The 15,864-nt window shown below is 45.2% G+C and overlaps 1 protein-coding gene and 1 long non-coding RNA gene across 2 annotated transcripts in view; one reads left to right on the forward strand and one right to left on the reverse strand.

Moving 5' to 3' along the window:
- LOC135385217 (transmembrane protein 145-like) overlaps nt 1-15,864 on the forward strand; it is an 86,187-nt gene that overhangs the window by 50,641 nt on the left and 19,682 nt on the right. Inside the window, exons 4-10 of the mRNA XM_064614417.1 lie at nt 4,726-4,807; nt 4,919-4,990; nt 5,091-5,240; nt 6,027-6,199; nt 11,394-11,566; nt 14,465-14,585; nt 15,258-15,317. Of these exons, the coding sequence (XP_064470487.1) occupies nt 4,726-4,807; nt 4,919-4,990; nt 5,091-5,240; nt 6,027-6,199; nt 11,394-11,566; nt 14,465-14,585; nt 15,258-15,317 (831 nt within the window). The remainder of the gene's footprint in view (nt 1-4,725; nt 4,808-4,918; nt 4,991-5,090; nt 5,241-6,026; nt 6,200-11,393; nt 11,567-14,464; nt 14,586-15,257; nt 15,318-15,864) is intronic.
- LOC135385218 (uncharacterized) lies at nt 538-2,037 on the reverse strand. The gene is made up of 3 exons (XR_010420354.1): nt 1,760-2,037; nt 1,429-1,647; nt 538-931 (listed from the first exon to the last, which is right to left on the reverse strand). It is a non-coding gene; the product is annotated as an uncharacterized LOC135385218 (long non-coding RNA).

A 15,864-nucleotide genomic window follows, 5' to 3' on the forward strand; every position in this document is an offset into this window, starting at 1 on the left:
GGGATGATGCCACCTGGATAGGCAATGAAACGTTTACTCTCTTTATTCTTAATTGTTGTGTTAAGCCAGTGTTCTGAGTAAAGCATTTTACATTATGAACTTTGTTTGAATGATGATTAGTGGCGAGCTTCATACCCTGGGCCACTACTCTAACAATTGCTTGTGGTAGTGTGGCGAAATGGAATAACGAGCCTTGTAGACAATTTACTTGGCAATATATTTATTTCTCTCTCATAGGTTGAAGAACCCAGTGTGGTGTTACATAACGGAGGGGCACGTAATTATACAAGACCGATCACCAAAAGGCCTTGCTTTTGACTAGATTAAAATGTGAAGCGATTGTAATATAACAAATGCTGCATGGTGGCGATATGATAGGTTCTCCTCACGAGTTGTCGCCACAGTTACGGTTAGTTGAGAAACTGCATATCCAGGTAGCAGGATCAAATTTTAATTAGGCTACTTTGGCCAACACGCGAGCGTAGAGCACAGTGTCAAAAGTCCTTACAAAATAAAAAGAATACTACATCTACATGTACCCAGAAATCAAGACAGTTTGAAATGCTGTGAACGAATTCCACTACGTTAGTTTTGCATGAATACCCTTTTCTAAAGCCATGCTGGAATTAAAAAAAAAGAAATTGACAGAGTCAACTTGGTTGACAACGTGGTAGTACATGATGTGCTCCATTAGTTTACAGGGAATCCTAAAAAGTGGAGCTGGTTAATAGATAGAAGGAAGTCACCTCTTCTGGAGACAGGAATAAGCTTGAGACCTATGTCCTCGACTCGCACACATACTAAGAACCTTTGACACAGATTAACGTATCTTCATTCCAGCTCTTTCACTTTCAGATGTTCATCTCTGTTGAGGGGTCTGTCATTCTTGTAATACAGATTGGAATTGAAATGCAGGTGCATAAGGGATGCTCTGAAAGAAAAAGTGTTTGGTTTTAGTCCTCTTAATGTTTCTGAAAACGAAAACAAACTTCACGGTGACTACTCTTCTGAAATTAGCAATTCCAGGATGACAAAAAAAAAAAATATCTTGCCATATCATTATATCCACCTGGCACTTCAATTGAATAATGGCAGTTGAAGATGACGATGATTCAATTTAATGACGCATAAGTAACTCGGGCTATAGTGTGCCAAAACCATGGTAAAACTGTGACTTGTTAAATATCAGATGATTATACTAAAATAATATACTTTGTTGGTTGGTAAATTGAGATATAGACAAAAACATGATATGATAAAAATAAGCAATTGAAGAAAAGGCAATTGTTGGCTTTGTGTGACTGATGTCGAGTTTGCCACACTACGTGTTGAATAATAATGTACGCTGATACGCTGTAGCATATAAAGTACAATCATACACACGCTCAATATGTGGTGGATATGTGAAACCAATATACACATACTTACATTTCAAACTTTCTTGAAAAAGGCAGTCCAAGTCTGTCGGATTTGCCAGACTCTATACAAAGCCAGTAAGCACAGTGTGGAATGACTGATTCATCTTTCGAAGGCAGAGGTGCAGCTACCACGACGCTTCGTCATCTCAATGCTTCGGAGCGGCATAGCCTAGTAAGAAGCCATCAGAAGGATCTCATAACCATATCTTGGTCGAAAAAGTGGAGGGTTCTGTGGGATATGTAAGAAAGCATACGCGTTACACAACAGCTACGAGAATGATCGACTGCACCTGCATGGTTTTCAGTACGTAGACTTGGAACTGAAAAATAAATGTGCTAACCTTGTTGATACTACTTTTCCGTCAGGACCACACGAGAGCACATTTGTTTTTTTTAGTTGAAGGTATCATCAGGTCCCCATGCTCCTTTGAGATGCAGCAGACAGAAGTTCGCTGAGGCGAGTGACTGCCGTTGCGGTTCGTCGCTTCGCAGCAGATCAAGAACAGTACACCGCAACGATAGGTGAAACGTTCAGAATATGGTGACCAACTCCAACACCAACCCAATGACCCGAACAAAGAGGATGAACCGGGAGTCTCACAAGTTCGCAGTTAGCAAGCTCGGCATACGGCATCCATTACAGCTGACCGGATACGGAAGCATATATGGAACGCCGTGTACAGATTGAAAAGAAAATCGTAGAAACTGTTGCAGGTGATAAATGCAGGGTATATTTTTCTTCTTGAGGCTCTGTAACAAAAACATATTAACGTAGAAATGCCATTTCGCGAAGGAAATTGACAGATATTGCGTGACCACGTGACGCGTTTGAGCCAATTGTGGGTGTTGCGAGTGGCCCCCGTGTTGACGTCATCTTGATGGTGGGCCGGGGTGGATATTCTATATAAACGTATGTTTTCTCGGTTTGACTCTAGGCGTGCTGCACTCGGATGAAGTCGAATGTTTAAAATTCGAGTTTAGAGAAACCGTGGGGTTTTAATGCGTGAATTTTCGCATGGAGAGTCCTTGTTGGGTGCTTTATCGACTACAAGTACGAAAGAGCTCCCAGAGTTTCTGGTCAGAGTCCCTTTAACACTACTGTGTTGAGTAAAGTGGGGAACCAAAAATACGTTGGTGTATCAATAGCATCAGACCTAAGCTGGGCCGAGCATGTTGAACAAGTTGCTACCAAAGCATCCCGTAAACTTTGGTCACTGAGGAGGACAATGCGCCATTGTACATCTGCAACGAAGCTGACGGCTTACACTACGTTAGTGCGGCCAATTTTAGAGTACGCGGATATTCTTTGGGATCCATACGTACAGACGCATACTAACATGCTAGAATCTGTGCAGAAAAAAGCCCTTCGATTTATATATAATGCATATTGTCAGCACACATCTTCGACTTCACTCTATGCTAAATCTGGTTTGCCAACCTTGGCTCAACGAAGGAAAATTCGGCGTCTCAAGCTTTTGCACGATATAGTTAGCGGTACTAATGGGCTCAAGTTCTGCGATTACTTAACTTACAATTCGAGCCGACCCACAAGACTGAAACATAGTAAATTAATCAGTGAGTTTCGTTGCAATAAAGATGTGTTTTTCTTTTTTTCCTCGTACTGTACGAGAATTGAACAAATTGCCCTCTTGTCTTGCACAAATTTCATCACCAACCCGGTTTTTACAAGGTCTTGTAGGCTAACATTCTTTCTTGGCTTCAGATGTTTAACACATGACATTTTGCACTGTGTATAGCCGTATGTTGTATGTGTTGTATGTAGTGTACTCACCTCATCTGCCATGGCCATCAAGAGATGGCCGGCAGTATCTTTCAAATAAATAAATAAATAAATCGATGTTTGGAATGCGGAAGTGTCTTGTCGCAGAGGGGTCGGAGGACATCGTTCATAAAGCGAGTGTTCATACATAAAGGATTGACTGCATGTACTCTGTAGGTTTTCATAGAGTACGTAAGGGAATAAGCGGCCTGCTACACCGTATCCAGTTTGATCGCTATATTCATAACTACAGTAGTCATATCTTCACGTTTTTAGATCTATCACGCATTACGTATAATGGTCGCGAAAATCGGAGACTCAGCAAACCCTTCCTGGTCAGGATATGTTTAATATACATTCGAATAGACGTTACAATGCGATGCGATACAATAGTACATTAGCAACACTGATACTAGTTCAACGCCACTAAGCGTTCCTAACTTTATTTCATGCGGTGCCATTCATATCCTGGCTTTACGGTCACTTAATTGTAGTGTTACACTATTGTATGGTCTACATATCTTTATGTCATCTCACCTGGTATGTCGATGTACAGACCAAGTGGTGTTGATGTGCTAAACCATACGGATAGGAGGTACTGGTCTTTTTTATACTTGGTCAGCTACAGTGCTTTCTCAAATGATAGTGTTTTCGTCAAATGGTCTTTTCGTCGAAAACGTCCTTTTCAAACTGAAGGTATTCCTTTATTGAATAACTGTGGATCCATTGACTGAATTCGAGATTAGGGTTAAGCGTAAGATGCTGCGCGCAAAATTTCATCCACCAGAAGGTCGTACTGTTTGAAACAAACAAGAAAAAATGTTCCCATCGGGTTTCGAACCAAACGCCGGAAGCTGTCGTCTGTGACGTCACGGCAACGGAAACACTGATATGAAATTCCACTATGAATGATTGCGTGCGAATTTAGTGGACGATTTGAAAAAAATCCGCGCGTCACCAAGCGCGGTGCGCAAAGCAGCATGGAGACTTTGAGGAACACTGCGCCGTCGTCTGCTTCAGTTATGGTTTCCCGGGCTGAACGGTCCTGCTGCGGACACCGTGAATGTTGTTCTTTTTCTATCTCTGGCCGTCTCGCAATGCTCTAACGTGATCTAAGTTCCCATGAGCCCTTGCGTGCCACAGGTGGCGCTAGCTTTTATAGAAAGGCAAGAAATGGGCAAGATATGGATAACAAGCGGGCTAAATGGTTAGGGAACGCTTAGGAAGATGAGATGACACAATCTTCTGTGGCTCATCTAATAGAGTCAACAATACATAGCTTTTATAAGAAGGTGACTCTGTAAATCATAAAAAAGCATACGAGAACATTGTTTTGGTATCACCTCGGATTCGGACTAGTGGTTCGAGCACGTTCCTTTCATACATCTATACTGATTGAAATCAGCATAATCTGCAGTGGCTTTTTTCTTTTGCTTTTGAATGAGAGCGCTTCGCATAGTAAAACACTTACATATCCTTCACTGTACTGCCATGCAGCCATTGATAGCCATTATTCCCTTCCCACAGGGTCTTATGCTCAACTACACCTTGCGAATGTACAACAGTAACGACGATTATTGGTACAGGCACTTCTCAGCTGACGAGTTTTGTAAGTGAGACGTAGTTGACACGCCGGCGTCATTTTCTGCAGATTCGTGTTGCGTCACGTTAGGCACGCACTACGTCAGTAATTATTTTTCTCGTTCCTTTCTTTCCACAGATATATTACAGACGGATATTACAGCGTTGACAATCTATGCATTGCTCTTCATAGCGTGCTGTTTTGAAGCGTGTAAGTACTAATAAATACCTCTTCTCAACATTTCCATTACCCCGCTTACTCTTTATTATCAAAGGTGTCCCACACTTCCTTATCGTCATTCCGATTTCAGATATACTGTATTCTCGGAGCTACCTGCACGCCACCTACAAAATGTACATGGTGTCTGTCTTCTGCCAACTCCTAAGCCTTATCTTCCTCGTAGCCTACTACGCTTTGTATGCTGAAGATGGCATAGGCATGCCCCTATTGAAGCTACTTGGTAAGACAACACATTTCTTGTACCGCGTTGAGTACCCGATACCGAAGAGTGATTTCCTCGCCCCTTTAAGATCAAGGAATACCTTTTGTGGTTGCTCGAAACGCTATACTCAGCTTCGACGCGGCAGATAAACGTCACGTCAGGAGAAAACTGATTGGAACTAGCAACGTAGGTATGAAGTGACGTAAACCTCACCCATCATCGGCCGAGGTTGGCGTCCTCGGAAATGGTGCAAGGGATTTATGGGCTCTTACTGATCAGAGACTTCCAGCGTACACGAAAAATCATCGACGCTCGTTATTACTGGGTATATTAATAATGGTAGACTCTTCCTAAGAAAATTAATCGATAAAAAAATGTGGAGGTTACTTGCACTTATCGTTTCTCAAGGTTACTGGCGGTTGCGATACAGAATGATTTCAACCGTTTTCATGGTAACAGAGAGACATAGCTCCAAGATGTATCCTATACTTCGCTGTCATTATAAAGATAGAAAGGGACTAAAACACTCCTACCTAATGAAGTATTCGAAGCTCGAGGGCAGCACAGCAATGTGAGAGTTTGCAACTAATCGTGTCGGAAGGAAACCGCAACAAGGACAGCTGTGTCGCTTTGATTAAAGCTAGTCAGCAGGCAATGTTGTTATGGGTAACGTCTGAGATTCTGCAGTGAACTAAGTTAGGTAGGACATGGCGTTTCTGTCCGGAGTGGGAGCTCACGTCTGCCGAGCTCTGTAAGAATAATGCTTTCTACTGGGTTTGTATGTGTAACATGGTATTTTTACAGGTTTGGTGTTCTCCTCAGTGAGCACACTGATCTTTCTGTTGCTGCTCATCCTCATTGCCAAAGGGTACACGGTGACGAGAGGTCGGTTGAAACCAATCACATCTGCGAAAATAGGAACCTTCATGACGCTTTATGTTATCGTCTATTCTGCACTGTTCACATACGAACAACAAGTAAGTTACATTACGACTCACTGATTTGCGCAATTGGAAAGGGAGTGGATCAGCTGGCAACTATGAGGTCCACTCTTCGTAGCTAATCGCAAAGCCACAGCAACAAGTTCATGTACAGCTCGAAGCATACTCAACAATGAGACAGTTCCATTGGCCAGAGCTGGAGCAGATTCACTCTAGTGGCCATTAGGGAAGATAAAGGGAGATAGTGTCCGGGCTACGCCACTCTTGTTAGAGGGGAGTCCGTTGTAAACCCCAGATGCGGTAGCTTGGAATGCAGCGAACCTAGCCACGACGGACTTTCCTCTCACAGGCATAACCAAGCCGAAACACTTCCTCCCTTTGTCTTCCCCAAGCGCCAATAGGGTGACTCTGCTCAAGCTCCGACAGAAGTAACTGCATTACCGTTAAGTTTATTACAAGCGGTACTAGAGACCCAGCCGAGTACAACACTCTGAAGCAACATTGCTGGTCTTTTTGGTCTGGAACTCTAATGGTGTCATAAACAACGTTAATAGCAGAGTAACTTCAGGAAGTGTTGTTGGAAGACGCATTTGCTGCAAATCACATACATGTTGTTGAATGATCCTAAACACAAAAGAAGTTTGCAAGCGGAAGCGTTCCATTCTAGAACACTTCCGTGCGCAAACTTCTTATATTACAGTCACTCAAGCGCGTCTGCTCGTGCAGACATTGGGTATCATAAAGGGCCCACGTAAAACGCTGGGAAGGTCATCTAGTATCATAGCGCGTTTTGCATAGCGCGCTTCAAAAAGTTTCTGTTTGTGATACCTACCATAGACACAGCTTTCACCAGTTAAAGGAAAACTCCGCACCAAAAACATGTTGAAGTGACAGTACGACATCAATCCATATGGGATGACGATATGGTGGGTCATTTACCGCCGTTATGGCGGTACACTGCTCCATTGCGCTTGTGGAAGGGATGAGAGAGTGATGATGACGGAAAGGTGTCCTTTTAGAGTTCGTCCATTAGTCCAGTGCTGGAGAGGAACTCAGCAACAACTTGTAGACCTTGCATCAGATGTGAGGGGTCCGATCATGGCCCAGTAATTTTGGCCAAGTCGAACTGGCGTTGATCGACGCGTTGCAGAACAGTTTCCATGAGGGCGCCCTGGCGATCGTACTGTCCGCTGAGCATGAGGACGTTATGGAGGTCACCGCGCACCCCACACATGGAAGAGAGGCTGGATGCGCCGACACCGAGGAGGTGTTTGAAAGCCGGTGTAAAAGCCACATTAAGTCTCATGCGGTTGAAGACTGTGGGGTAAAGGAACTCACATTCGGCGGGAGAGAGTAAGGAACAATGTGGGGTCAACGGAGTAGAGCAGAGAGTGGGAGGTGATGTCATGTTGCCAAAAGAAACAGTCGAAATAAAATAATGGCATTCAATTGTAAATTTGTGCCTCGTCTTGCCCCACCTTACCCTAATGCAGGTAGCAACTTGGTTAACAACAAACAAACAAATCGCCAACTTTGCCAAAACAACCTATATTTTATGTGACACACACACATACGCAAAAGAAAAAAAAACGGCTTGCTGTAGGAAACGATCGTATACAGTTTTCCAACACAACCACACAGCGAGTGAGTCACGCAAAGTTCCATGGCGTTATAAAACCATAACATAACCATAAAATATCTTGGCAAAAACACATTGACCTATTTCGTAAAAACATACGCTCAACTTGCTCTGCTGTGTTTAGATTCCGTAATATGCTTGCACTGAGAACGTCGCGAACCGTTCATTTATTCATTCATAAATATCCTACTGTTCTGTAGTACACGGGATCAGGATCACATATCGAATGTCATTACTAGAGCCCGGATTATCAGGCATGAAAAGGCGCAAAAAATGCAAATTTATGCGCTATAAATATCATTATAGGCAGGTCATTATTTTTTTCATCTGTAGCGCTGAATGCGCAAAAAGAAAGCGAATAAATCAGTTTTATCCCCGGGAACAAAACCATAAGTGGGAGTTGTTAGTGTTTTTCTATTTTTTTTTCTGCACGAAATGCAAAATTTATTGATCCTATGGTCACAAGGCTTCTAGCCATTGCCACCAGTTTCACATCACCTTTCAAAATGACTTGTCGCAGGCAGCATACTGGCGATGTGCGAGATGGGCTCCTAGCATTGGAGGTTTTAGTGTAACGCTAAAATTTCTTAGTCCTAAGCTTCGCCTTCTAGATTCCGTTTTCAGCTTTACCACAAGGCTCACAATTGCTGCAAATATGGGTGATGGGGTCTGCTCACACTACACACTTCCCTTTCGCTCGTGTACCATGGCCCTGACTGTCCGTGAGGAGGGCTGCTTTCTAAGGTCGCCAAGCTGTTATTGTAACGGACTTGTAGTTACCTTCGCAGGTCCCGCCCCCTCGTCAGCATTTTACCGTGTGTCAAATTCGTTAAAAAAACAGGAAAAAAAAAAAACCTTCGGGGCCTCTTGTAGATGTACGCAGGCAATAGCGCTGCGTGTTCTAGATTGTGACAAAGCCGTTACGAGACGTGCCTTAACGACCCATGAGACACTACAATGCTGGAATGGAGAAAGAACGAAGCTGTACCGTGTAATCAATTTTCAATTTTCAGCTTACATTTCAATACCTTTGGGATACTCGCTTCTTTCAAACGATCGATGATTTCAAAATGACGTGACCCATGTGAATTCCGCCTGGACAACGGAGTTTTGCCACTTTAGGGTCATTATAGGCATTTTTCAAGGTTTAATCGGAGCTTTAGGCACCTACGACAAAATAGCTACTAACGCCGGAATAGGCACTTATAGGCACTATCGAATCGATACAGGAGGTTCCTCAGCACCTAGCTGGTGCTCCTGTTTCGAAAAGGCACTATTAGAATCACACACACACACACACACACACACACAAAAAGGCATTTGCCAAGGAATCCGGGCTCTGGACGCCTTTCGTCGAGTCGCTCTCACCAGTTGTGTTGGGATCCTTTGCCTGCACACCACACTGTCGTCTCTAGGTCACAGTGTGCGGTTCCAGTGGATTCCGGGCCACGGTGGTATCTCGGGGAATGCCCTCGCCGATTTTGCGGCCAGGTGTGCTCGTGCAGCTGGGTCTGTCACTTCTTTCCTGAGGGGGGGGATATAGGTTTATTGCAAAACAAAACAAAACAAAAAACACGAAAGAGGGGAAAGGTTAGCCTGGCTCCAGAAGCCGACTTGCTATTCCCGCTTACAAAAAAGGAAAAATAAAAAGAAGAAAAAGAAAGACAAAACGAAAAGAGCGAAAGAAGAGGCGCAGTCACAGGCTCAGCGCGAGCCCTGTGTCAGTAAGGAAGCGTACGAGTTCCCTTCCGACACGCCACTGAATCGGGCGTTGCAGAGGGCCCAGTAGCGTCAGCCCTAGGGCAGCTAGCCGCTCCATCAGAGTGACACGGGGAGCGGCGAACAGGCGACAGTGGAGGAGTAGGTGGGAAGTGTTGCCCTCGGTAGAGCAGGCTGCACATGTAGGAGTGTCAAGCGTGCTGAGTTGGAAGAGCCGTGCTGGCGTTCTTTCATGCTTACCCCTTCTGCCTGTCGACTAGCCATTCACCGATACTGCACAAATAGCTTTCAGGTCTTTTTCCAAGACGCTGTCAGGACGAACCCTTTTCTGCGCTCGATTGACCCTACGATGACCCAACGATGACCCAAACACTCGTAGGCCGCTACCCCAGGGAGGAAGAGTCCTTGCTCCACAGGCTTCGACTAAATGTGGCGCGAACTCCACTGATTCTCTTTAAGATGGGCCATCTTCCGTCACCCAACAGCCCCACCTGTCATGTTGAAGGATACATCCCACACTTGCTGCTCCACTGCACCCGTTCCCGCCAACATCGCCTTCTCCTATGGTTCTTCTCCCCCCCCCCCCCCCCCTGGGCTCTAGTCATGGTTGCACAAAACACTAGCATTCGCATACATAACGTTTTGGCGTTTCACTGCTCACATACAAAATATTACAGAAACAATTATGCATACCACACATCAAACTCACGCACAAGGTATCCACTATAGATACACTGGAACTCATTCTCAAAAACTCCTTGAAATACCCTACTTGGATTGCTGTGGACTGGGATGAATCAACTGCGCGCTTTCAGATATGCGTGACAAAAAAAGAAAAAAAAGAAAAGTGGCTACAGCTGCTACCTCTGCAGCCTGTACCTTAAAATAATCGCCATACACCGCTCCAGACTGCGTAACGCGTTACTAGTAATTGCGTTACTTGTACTCAATTACTTTTTTGAGTAATTTTTCGAGTAATCTGTTACTTTACTGTCAAAGTAATTTTTCGAGTAATCAAGTACATTTCGGAATAATTGATTACTCAGTAATTGGCAGAGATTAACTTATCTTCCAGATGTTCTGCCCCAAGTCAAGCCCCTCGTGCCGTCAGCCTTTGTTGGGCCGTTCTACTATAGCAAGCGGAGGTCATTGTAATAATGTTCTGGAATTTCAGGGCTCTCTCCCGAATCTCATCCTACAACACCAGTGTGGTGGTACATCTAGTGGTACCTGAAGCTTTGGAGGTTTAGTGAGTCATGGGGAAGTTCCACACAATGTTCTTCCACAATCGGATCAACGTATTCCCGGGCGATACATACGGTAGACGTACAGATGTAACTGTCCTACGCGGTTTTGTTTTTCGTGTTATTTCAGCTGTTCTGCTGAAGAACGTTTTTTTTTTTCTTTTCTTTTCTGAGGCACACAAAGACGGGTATAATTTGCGTGAATGCAGAGTAACGACCGGAGTAACGCGTTACTTTTCTACTCGTTACTCAATTACGTTTCGAGTCGAGTAATTGGTAGCGGTAATCAATTACTTTTTGCGTAGAAGTAACGGTAATGGTAATCAATTACTTTTTCGAGTAACGGGCATAAGTCTGCAGTAACGTGACGTCACAATTCCCGTGTGTAAATAGCACACAGTGTGAATGAAGCCACGAACGAAAAGTGAATCTGAACCATTTTTGAATCTCCTTTATACATCACGTTGAGTGTCTTCGAACTGATATTAATGTTATTTTTCGCTCTTCAAGAAGTCATAGCTCCGTGATGTGTATACCACAATAGATACAGAAAATCAAACCAGGAAACTTCAAAAGAAACTCGGAACGCACGGGGCGTACGGGTAATGACATATTCTGACTGTTTCAGTACTTCGACCCTGCTGAGGTGCTGTACCTCTACGAGAGTCCTGCTGGCTATGGTATCGTGGGGCTTCGTCTCGTTGGGTGGGGTTGGTTCGTGTACGCTACAGTCTTCACGCTGTTGCACTATCCAGAGAAGGCATCATTCTACACCAGGTTGTTTCTGCTCTACACAATATGGTATGTCAGACGAATTTAATTTGCTATCTCCTATCCTCTTTCCTATCAGTCTGCTACCCCCTTCTCTGCTCATGGGCAAAGTGCCTGAAAGTTGTGCTTAATGGAACTGTAAGGTGAAATATAATCACCATGTTTTCAGATACCATCATGTAGAACTTGGCTGTGTGATGACACACACACACACGTTGTCACCTCTCATATCTTCATACTTTTCACACTAATTAATTTTGAACCCTTATAACACTGAAAGGTGGCCTTGCCTTGCTAATATAGTACACGCTTTAATTGTTCCTATATATTTATGTGCCGCCACAAAGGAGAAATTAATCCTCCACGTGGCAGAGGCACACCACATATGCACAACGCGCAGGCATTGCACCACAAAATAACAATACCTGAGGCACACGCAAATAAAAATCAGGAAATAAACGAATGATTTGTAACATGACGCTCATTAATTCTCTTTTGAAATCGCGAAGAGAGACACATTCGCAAATTAAGTGATAACGCAGGTTAAAATAAGTAGCGGTTACACAGACCAGGTTTTGGTGTCCGTAACTTGTCGACAAACAGGTACATACCATTGGGGCAGGCCGTTAAGTGTAAGGATGCAATAGTCTATAGGACCATAATCAATGTAAAATGTGTCAGGACATCGTTTAACTTTTAGAGAGAGAGAGAGAGACAGACAGACAGAGAGGCTGGTGTCCGTTCTGGTTGCAGCCGATGGACAACTGACCTACTGCACGATTTATTCAGCGTGAGCACCTAGTACCAGGTGTCGTCGTCTTCACTGCGGCTACCGCTACAGCTACCCCCCCCCCCCCCACACACAGACACATACACCCGTCGGAGACAAGACGGTCGCGCCAGAAGACCCGCTTGGGGGCTTAAAGGGGACGTCGTGTTCGCGTTGGTCAGGCGGATCCTCTGCTTCGGTGTACGCGGGCTTCATTCGATCGATCGAAACTGTTTCTCAGTGCCCTTTGTAGTCCATGACGAAAAACTTCGGGTGGCGTTCCAAGACGGGGAAGGGGCCAGAGTAGGGAGGCTTGAGCGACTTTCGGAGAGCATCGGTTCTCAGAAAGACTTGAGCGGCGGTTGAAAGACGTGGTGAGATGAATGTAGTGCGCGACCGCCTTGCTCGAGTAGGGATGGGCGTGATGCGAGTGAGGTGCTGGCGCAGGTGATCGACGTAGTCGGAAGGGGCCATGGAAGGGGTGAAAGAGGCTCAAAGAACTGGGCAGGTAGGCGGAGGTTTGTGCCGTAAACGAGCTCTGCCGTTGTACATCCCAAGTCCTCCTTCCAAGCCGCCCGGAGCCCTAAGAGTATTAGAAGGAGAAGATCGCGCCATCTGGATCTGGATCTCGTGTGCCATTATTGCGGCTTTAAGATGACGATGGAAACGCTCAACGATCCCTTTGGAACACGGATGATATGCCGGGGTTCGGCAGCGGTTCATACCGAGCAGCTGCGTCAGCACATTGAAGTGCCGGGATTCGAACTGTCTAGAGTAGCTAGAGTAACTGTCTAGTAGGGCTTGTTAGTACATTACTCTGTTTGTATGTCTTCTTGTGTCTTCGTCCCTGTTTCGACTGCTCCTTGTTCTCCGAATTCGAACCGTCTGCCGCTGTCCGTGATGAGCTGAGAGGGAACACCGAAACGGGCGACCCACGTAGAGACGAATGCGCGTGCGACAGTTTCTGTCGTAGAATCGGGCATTGGAACGGCTTCGTGCCTTTTGGTGTACCTATCAATATAGGTTAGGATGAACCGGTGGTTGCAGAAAGGAGGCAAAGGGCCGACGATGTCGATGTGAACTTGACTGAAGCTTGTGAGCTTGGTAGGGAGAATGTTGACAACGAGGAGATGGTATGTCTGTGTACTTTGGCGCGCTGGCAGGCAAGATCTTGCCTATTTGCGAATATCGGTATTCATGATCGGCAAACATAACGTGCTGCAATGAGGCGCTGCGTGGCCTTGATTCCGGGGTGGGCGAGATGATGGAGTGCCAAAAAGATTGATCGGCGGAATCCGCTGGAACAAAATCCGCTGGAATGGGAACAAAAGGCCGCTCCGAGCCTGTGGATGTGTCGCAATAGACGAGGTCCTGTACTCCGGGGGACCTGATTTGCTGCAGTTTTAGAGAAGAGTGGCTGGACAGGAGGTGCTGCAGCTCGGGATCGGATTGCTGGTGGCAGGCAATGTCTGCGAGGTTAATTGGGATGTGCTCCAAAGTGGAAATTCGGCTGAGGGCGTCGGCAGTCACGCTGTCGGCACCCTTGATATGCTCGAGCTCGGCGTTGAACTCCGCCAAATAAGCGATATGCCTGACCTCCCTGGGGGAGTGTCGGAGGCTGCAACGATAGGCGTGGACCAAAGGCTTATGGTCTGTGAAAAGGATGAAGGACTTACTTTCGAGATAATATCGGAAGTGCCTCCGCACTTCAGCCGTGCCAAACTCATTCAAGACGCTTGCCAATAACCTCAAGTCCTACATAAATTACACGCTTAAAATGTTATAGTTTTTTTTTAATGGGTTTGTAGGGGCTTTGCAACAGAGGTTTATAACGGCGCGAACGGGCTTGTTTAGCAAACGCTGCAGAAGAGAAAGGGTTTAGCAGCAGTTGATTCCCAAACCAGCATGCAGTTGAATAGCGTCGAACAGAAAGTACGAGTAGAAATAAAAACGTAGATTTAGTAGAAAATAAAACGAAACACAATGCATTGAGGGACTGCCTTTTTACCCTGTCGCTTAGCTGTTTCTCTCGAAATCACTGTGTTCTATTCAATTTATCTATTGAACTTTAGAGCATAATATCTACATGCATGATGATGAGAGATGGTACAAATAAGTGTTTCACTATTCAAAGCTCTTTTGTAATGTTGTGCTGACAGGTTCCTATCAGCGCCGCTGATAATCCTCATAGCAGCGTTCGTGGTGCCAAAGTGGATGCGGGAGAAAGTCATCAACATCGTAGAATTACTCGTCATTCTTTTCGCTCATGGTGTATTTTTCGTAAGTACGACCTTTCTCTACGTGGGGGTGGGGGATATATTTAGCGGTAAAAAAGAAAAGAAGGGAAAGATTAGCCATACCAGAAGCTTTGCTGTAGACGCCCCTCTGTTTCCAGACATGTGACGTCACGAGAAGACCGGTTCGAGGTTATATTTTGCTGCGGTGGGCAAGAAGCGGGAAAAATGCGTCGGCTGATAGGCTGATAAAGCTGATAGTGCCCACCAGCCTTTGCGCGGTGGCGTTACGTAATCAATGACGTAGGGGCGCCAGGGGCGGATCCAGACCCTCGGTTTGGGGGGGGGCGGTTTCTTTGTCGGAGCGCGTATAGTGGGGGAGGGGGAGAGGGAAATCCTATGTATAAACTGACGTTTGGGGGACCACTTAGGGGCGCAGGTAATCTATTCGGTTGTCTTTAAGCACTTTAAGAGGTGAAGTTCTGCTTTTAAGGTGCGCTTGTAAGAAATCTAGCGTTGTTCCAAGCTTGCATTGTATTCGGAAAAGATTTCACATATCGGTATCAACATCTGTACAGGATGTGTTTTCTTCATATAGTAGCCCTCCTCCATCACACGTTGTGCTTTCCGTATTCTGGTGACTTTAGGTCTGCGAAGAAATATTCTTACTTTCAATCTTTTCAGAAGAGTTGCTCATGCATTATGTCTGCATTTTTAGGCACTTACGAGACCATCGAAGGCCAATAAGAACTTCCCCTTCCACGTAAGAACAACACAAGTAAGTTTCATTATTTTTCGTGTTTCCTGTTTCCAGAGACGTTGAGGAGGAACAGCAACAACAACAATAAATCATGGAAAAGTGATGAGGAGGAAGGGGATGAGGAGGAACAACAACTTCATTTTTAAGATGATGAATGGGGAGTTTCACGCAGGGGCGATACTTTGCCCCATTGCTGATGGTGATGTGGGGAATGAAATGAGATGAGGAGGAAGGAAGCATTGTTGAGTAAGAATATCTTGCTTCTCAAACTCACGGTATTCAGTGGACAGTTCTTGGACGTCTAGGTTGTAGTCGGCATTCTCAGAGACATAGTACCCCGGCGATTCCCCAGTGGTGCTCGACGAAGCTGCTGATCAGTTTGCGCGAACACTGGGAAGATATGTCGTTCTCATCTCGTGACAAGGGACAACCACTGGAATTCCACTACACATTCACACACAGATCTAGAGCACATCCTCCTCCATTGGCTGCACTACCAACCTTTCTAAACACTTTCAATGTTTCTAAATCAGCTGGACTCTCGCCCTCGCACTATGTGGAAATT

This window comes from Ornithodoros turicata, chromosome 2, assembly GCF_037126465.1.
Source record: "Ornithodoros turicata isolate Travis chromosome 2, ASM3712646v1, whole genome shotgun sequence".
Taxonomy (NCBI): Eukaryota; Metazoa; Arthropoda; class Arachnida; order Ixodida; family Argasidae; genus Ornithodoros; species Ornithodoros turicata.